This window comes from Octopus bimaculoides, chromosome 16, assembly GCF_001194135.2.
Source record: "Octopus bimaculoides isolate UCB-OBI-ISO-001 chromosome 16, ASM119413v2, whole genome shotgun sequence".
In the NCBI taxonomy this organism is placed as follows: domain Eukaryota; kingdom Metazoa; phylum Mollusca; class Cephalopoda; order Octopoda; family Octopodidae; genus Octopus; species Octopus bimaculoides.
This window is the reverse complement of record NC_068996.1, coordinates 22,908,540-22,915,796: the sequence shown is the minus strand read 5'-3', so window position 1 is coordinate 22,915,796 and position 7,257 is coordinate 22,908,540. Positions and strand designations below refer to the sequence as shown.

General features: G+C 35.8%; 1 protein-coding gene across 3 annotated transcripts in view; it reads left to right on the top strand.

The window, feature by feature from the left end:
- The window catches only part of LOC106870551 (protein orai-2), a 52,384-nt gene extending 46,721 nt beyond the window's left edge, over positions 1 to 5,663 (top strand). For 2 of the 3 annotated variants that reach the window (XM_014916861.2, XM_014916786.2), the window contains one exon: positions 4,622 to 5,663. In XM_014916861.2, coding sequence (XP_014772347.1) covers positions 4,622 to 5,128 — 507 coding nt within the window. In that variant the 3' untranslated portion in view covers positions 5,129 to 5,663. The remainder of the gene's footprint in view (positions 1 to 4,621) is intronic. The other variant, XM_014916712.2, reaches the window with a different exon arrangement.
- The last annotated feature ends 1,594 nt before the right edge of the window (positions 5,664 to 7,257 follow it).

Here is a 7,257-nt window from a genome sequence, read left to right as displayed (position 1 = left end):
TTTTGAATCAATTTTATTTTTTATTTTATTTTTTAATTTTCTATTTGAAAATATGGTTATGAAACACGTGTAGTCATTTTTACTATTTTAATATTTATTACTTTGTACTTCTTTGATTTTTATTATAGGTCTTTTTAGTGTATTTACTTATTAAAATTTTCTATATGTGATTGTGGATTTTCTTGGATGAATTAAATAATTGTGGGTTTTTTTCTCTAAATTATATATTTTATATATTATATATTGTGAAATTTAATTTAATTTTGATAAATTAAATTGAATTTTTCCCTGTAAATTTGGATTTTTTCCCTAATATTATTATACATGTATATGTATATATATATAGAATATTAAGTGTATGATTGATTTATGGAATGAAGTTCTACAAATCTGGTCATATTTGTCAAGAGTAAAGGAGATAAGATGTTAAAGAGTTGTAAGAAGTTTATTCATGCATACAATTGTTTCATGCATAGATATAAATTCATATTTGGGTTTGAAAATTATCATAGTACTCATCAGTTCAGAGAGAAAATAATAATAGGAACTTAAAGAAAGAGCTGAGAAGTTGGATCTGCGAGTTTCATGTTTGTCTGTTTTTATCTGTGTGTGATAGTGATGGGAGTCATGTCAAATATTAAACTACAACTAACGGATGAATGGTTAGAGGAATGTATAAATATAGAGATATCGATAACACTCTCTCTATAGATTAGTGTAGATTTGCTAATTAAATCTCCATATATGCTGCATAGGGCGAGTAAGTTAGAGAAATGTCCAATGAGAAAATGTTATCTAATGTAAATTGAATCTAATTGTTGAAAACAATTGTTGGTATTTTTTATAAATAATCATAAACAGATGAAGAAAGTTTAGCTTTAAAAAATTATGTTTGTAAAGCTTATACTAGAAAGTTAATAAAGTCATTTATGAAAATATAGGGAGAGGGGGAAGAATTAAAAAGAATGAAGTGGAAGTGGATTAAGGACTCTTGTTTACTCAAGATCTGTATTAAGGTAGGATGAAAGTATAATGAAGGAGAAGATGAGGAAAAAGTGGTAATTCAAATGGAAATATGACAATTAAGGTTGTATATACTTACAAAGTCGTTGTTAAGAATAGAGATATCTCTATTCTTACAACTTTTTAACATCTTGTCGCCTCCATTTTTGACTGATATGATTAGATTTGTGGAGCTTCACTCCATAAATTAATCATACACTTAGTATTCTAATACTACTTTTCATATCGTCACTAATTTACACCAGTAAACTCTCAGCAAAGTATGAAGAATCAATGTTAAGAAGTCTCTTAGGAAACCACTACCATTGAAGGACGAATCCACATTCAACCTGTTACACGTATATGTGTGCATATTTATGCATGCGTACATAGGTATATGGAGGCGCAATGGCCCAGTGGCTAGGGCAGCGGACTCGTGGTCATAGGATCGCGGTTTCGATTCCCAGACCGGGCGTTGTGAGTGTTTATTGAGCAAAAACACCTAAAAGCTGCACGAGGCTCCGGCAGGGGATGGTGGCGAACCCTGCTGTACTCTTTCACCACAACTTTCTCTCACTCTTACTTCCTGTTTCTGTTGTGCCTGTATTTCAAAGGGTCAGCCTTGTCACACTGTGTCACGTTGAATATCCCCGAGAACTACGTTAAAGTTATATGTGTCTGTGGAGTGCTCAGCCACTTGCACGTTAATTTCATGAGCAGGCTGTTCCGTTGATCGGATCAACTGGAACCCTCGACGTCGTAAGCGACGGAGTGCCAACAACATATGTATATATATATTTATATGTATTTGTATAGGTACGTATGGATGCATATGTATATATAAGTGTTATAATATCCTAACTTATATAAGTATGTATATATATATGGGCATGTTAGACAACATGCAGGGGGCTTCCATGACATACATGAAGGCTATGGTTTTGGTTCCTGCAATGGGAAGGGAACCAGACTGCTGGAGTTCTGTGATGCAAATGATCTTATGATTTGTAATACTAACTTCAGGAAACCTGCCAGTCACCCATTCATCTCCCAATCTGGTGGATACTATAGTCAAATTGACTACATCCTCGCCAGGAAACAGGAAAGATGGCTACTTATAAATGCCAAAACTATCCCAGGTGAAGAATGCACCCCACAACATAGATTAGTAGTTAGCGACTTCAGGATGAGGGCTAAATGGATGCACAGAAGACGACCAGCATGAAGAAGGATCTGGAAGCTTAAGGATCCTGTGAACAGACAGAGATTTAGAGACGTATTACTCAAAGCTTTGGACGAAATAGAGGAGGGTATAGCATCACATGATGTGGAAGACAAGTGGAGGTTCCTACGGGAAAACCTGTTGAGGGTAACTGACCAGATCTGTGGATGGTGCAAAGTCCCCTCTCGACCCAAGGTAACGTGGTGGTGGAACAATGTAGTTGACAGGACCATTAGAGAAAAGAAACAGGCATGGAAGGACTGGAAGAACGGTGGTAGCAGGGAATTGTATCAGATTGCTAGAAGGGAAACCAGGAGACAGGTTTACTTAGCTAGAGGGGAAGCAGATAAGAAAAAATTTGCCAATGTTCTGTGTCATGAGGACCAAAGACTTGAAGTGTTTCATGTTGCAAGACAGTGTATGAGAGAGAATTGTGATGTCGTAGGAGAGAAACGTGTCCGCATGGATGATGGTTCACTTGTATTTAATGAGGCTACAAAGAGAGAGACTTGGAGATGCCACTATGAAAAGTTGCTAAATGAAGAGAATGAATGAGAGAAAGAGAGTCTACTGAATGTTGACCCAACAGAGGGACCAGCTATCCAAATTGACAGTAGCTTGGTAGATAAAGCAATTAAGGGTATGAAGACAGGGAAAGCCCTGAGCCATCAGGAATCACTGCAGAGATGCTTAAAATATCTGGTGGTATTGGCTATAGTTTAGTCACCCATATGGTCAATCAGGTGATACATGGAGTCATATCCAGTGACTGATGTAGCAGCACCATAGTCAGCTGCTACAAAGGTAAAGGTGATGCATTAGATACAAATAATTACAGAGGCATCAAGTTGTTGGATCAGGTAATGAAAGTCACAGAAAGTGTCATAGTCCAACTAATTAGGGAGAGTGTTAGTTTAGATGAGATGCAGTTTGGGTTCGTGCCAGGGAAAAGCACCACTGATGCTCTGTTTCTGGTGAGAGAGAAATACCTAGCCAAAGATAAACGTCTGTACCTGGCTTTTGTTGACATGGAGAAAGCCTTTGACAGGGTCCCCTGATCCCTTATCTGGTGGTCAATGTGGAAACTAGGAATAGATTAATGGTTAGTGAGAGCTGTGCAAGCCATGTACAGGGATGCTGTCAGAAATGTGAGCATTGGCAATGAGTACAGTGAAGAATTCTGGGTAGAGGTAGGGTCCACCAAGGATCAGTCCTCATCCCCCTCTTATTCAAAGTCCTCCAGGCAATAACAGAGGAATTCAAGACAGGATGCCCCTGGGAGCTTCTCTATGCTGATGACCTTGCTCTAATAGCTGGGTCACTATAAGAACTAGAGAAGTTTCAGGTGTGGAAGCAAGATCCAGAATCAAAGGACCTTGGAGTCAATCTAGCAAAAACCAATGTCCTAATAAGTAGGAAGGTAGATAAAACACAAACCCCTTCAGGTAGATGGACCTCCTCGATCTGTAGAAAAGGCATAGGTAGAAACTCCATAAGATGTACCCAGTGTAAGCTATAGACACATAAGAGGTGCAGCAATATCAAAGGAAGGTTAACTAGGAAGTTAGTTTTTGTGTGTGGCAAATGCTCAGGGGCAATAAACACTGAAAATGTGCAGAAAAAAACCTTTGCCACACTCCAGGGAGAAAAACTAGAAGTAGTTGATAGCTTCTGTTACCTAGGTGACCAAGTCAGTAGTTGGGGTGGATGCTCTGAGAGTGTAGCAGCTAGAATAAGAATAGCCTGGGAAAAGTTCAGAGAACTCCTACCTCTGCTGGTGACAAAGGGCCTCTTGCTCAGAGTAAAAGGTAGATTGTATGACATGTGTGTGAACAGCCATGCTACATGGCAGTGAAACATGAGCTGTGACTGCTGAGGACATACATAAGCTTGCAAGGAATGAAGCTAGTATGAATTTTACAGCTGCCAAATGCTAATGTCATCAAAACTAGTCCCAGCCAGTTTGCAAAAATAGGTAGTCTTTCATAGTCTTTAAATCACTGGTTCTCAACCAGGGTTCACATGGACCTTGGGGATTCACGTAAGATTTTACTGTTAAAATTTATGTGCAATAAATTGGTTATACTTGTACAATAAACAAAATATTTTAATTATGTTTGTTATACAATTCACAATAATATTTAATTATAAAAATACAGTGGGACTTTTTTTAAACATCGAATATTTATTAGGGTCCAGTAGAGTAAAATAGGAATCAATGGGGTCCCTAGGCAAAAAAACGGTTGAGAACCACTACTTTAAATGCTAAATCTTTCAGAAAAGAAAATCTAATTTATTTGTCTTTAAAGTACAAAATGTTCATTTTAATTAAGTTGTAAGATATGTTCTTGTGTATTAATACATCTTTGTTTTTTTTAATATTTTCTTTTACCTCAGGTTGCTATGGTTGAAATACAATTTGAAGAAAAATCACCATTGCCAGACTGTCTTCTAGTTGCGTTTAGTGTCTGCACAACGTTACTTGTTGCTGTCCATTTAATAGCTCTGATGATCAGTACATGCATACTTCCTAATATTGAGGCTGTGAGTAACATGAATTCTTTCTCTGCTGTGAAAGAATCCCCACATGAAAAGATGCGATGGTATATAGAAATGGCTTGGGGATTCTCCACTGGTCTGGGAACTTTGCTGTTTCTTGTTGAAATTGCAATATTGTCTTGGGTTAAGTTCTATAAACCTAGCGTTAACGCGGCTATGGCATCCACAGCACTTGTCATTCCAGTTTTGATTCTATTTATTATATTTGGAATTCACTTCTACAAGCGCTTGGTCGCTCACAAGTATGAACACACTGAAAGAGAACTACAAGAATTGAAAGAACTTGTCATCAAGATAGACCAAGACATATCTTTACCAATCACTCCTGGTCGAGTATCACCTTGAGATTGTTAACTGCTTTATTTTATTTTTCTCTTTTGATTACCTACCACCTACTAAAATGTTCTGGATGCTATGGATTGTAAAATTCTACCATAAATGCAATCTATCTTTAAGAAGTGGTTAACCATGCCATTGTAATATGAAACTACATTGTGATATACTCATGATGGTATTTATTTCTTCCACAAGCTTTTATTGTTGTTATTGTTATTATTACTAGTTTATATATTTTTTGTTTATTTTGTTTTTATTATTCATATTTTTATATATTTAAAAAAAATTTTTTTTAAATTATTTTATCATTATCTTTTTATGAGATGAGAAAAGTGATTTTGGTCTAGAAATATACTTTCTAAACTGCTTTCTGAATTGTGTGTCTTTGTGAGAGAGAAAGAGAGAGAGAGAGATACAGACAGACAGACAAACACAGATAGACATAGAAAGAGAGAGAGAGAGAGAGAGAATTTATATACTTCAGAAAATAGTTTATATTGTCTTGGAACTGTTATGATTTATATATGTATATATATATATATATATATATATATATATATATATATATATATATATATATACACACACACATATATATGTATATTTGTGTGCACACACATATGTGTGTGTATATCTTGCTTTCTTTTTTCCTTTTTTAATGGATTGAATACTCCATGTTGAAAGTTGCAGTGATGCAAATGATTTATATTTTCATAAAATATATATATATATATATAAATAGATATGTGTATATATTTTTCATGATGTCTATATATAATAGAAAGAGCTATGTGAAAATAAAGAAAAATGATTGATTGGTTTTTAAATTGAAAGAATTACTATTTTTTCTTAACTATACAGCTTGTATTTGTATGTGTGTGTGTGTGTGTTAGTGCGTGTGCACGCGTGCACACACACACCTCTTGGAGTGTGTGCGCGCACGTGCACACACTTCTTGGAGTGGTTTAGTTCAGCTAATTATGGTTTAATCTCATCCAGCACCAAACTTTTTATTAAAATTTTTTCTGGATGAGCAACAACCTCCAGTCTTTGTAAAGAATGGTTGTAAGTAACCAACTAGTGTATAACTACAAGTAATTATGTTATCAGAACCAACAAATCTTAGTCTTGGTAAAGTACAGAATATATTTGGAGTAGTGACACTGTGTGGCCTAATGGTTAGGAGGATGATTACAATCATGACTATACTGTTATGGCTTCAATTCCTGGGCCGTGTAGCAAATTGTGTCCTTGAGAAAGGCACTTCATTCCACATTGCTCTGGACTACTCAGCTGTATTGAGAACCATCCCGGTGCCGGTTAGCAACTGTATGTCTGACGCTCTCTCTCAGCCTCTACCAGCCACACCTTGGATGTTCTACAGGCTCAAGGGGAAGGGACCAAGAAGGTATCTATCTCTGCTTGCAACTACATAGACATCTAAAACAATGAGCAAAACATGGCATATGTCACTTGCAAGTCATATTTACTTGGGAGTGACAGCTGGTGGTACATGGAGTAGATCATCAGATTTCATATCCATCACGATTTGGTGCAATTCTCACAGAATCCTGATCTTGTATAATCATTTTTATTAAATACCTACTATTCTTCTTTATAACTGTAGAGAGAAAACTTGAATTCCAACACTTCACGTACTTCTTACTTGTCCAGATCTAGGGTATCATTTTTTTAAGTGGTAAATCACTGATTTATACTAAACAGGAATTATTTAATTAAGCTGAAGAAACTGAAATGCTCTGCACTGGTTTTGGTTTCAAGTTCAAATCCTGCTAAGTTATACTTTGATTTTTACCCTGTTTTATGATCGATAAAATAGTTGGTAGTAATAAAGTGTGTGTGTGTGTGGGGGGGGATCAATATAAAAGCTCTTGTATTAAAAAAAAACTTACAGTTTTTAAAGTTTTCAATTTAATACACCTTTAATTTATTTTATCCCTCTCTAATCTCACCCTCTACCCTCATTATTTCTCTCCTCTTCATTCCTTCTTATTTCTCCCTATTTTCTCTCATTCTTTCTCTCCTCCCTCTGTCATATTGCTCTGTTGAGAATGGTATCTAATATATCATAATTACATGAAAAAAACTGAAGCTGGCCTAAGTCTTTCTTATCTTTT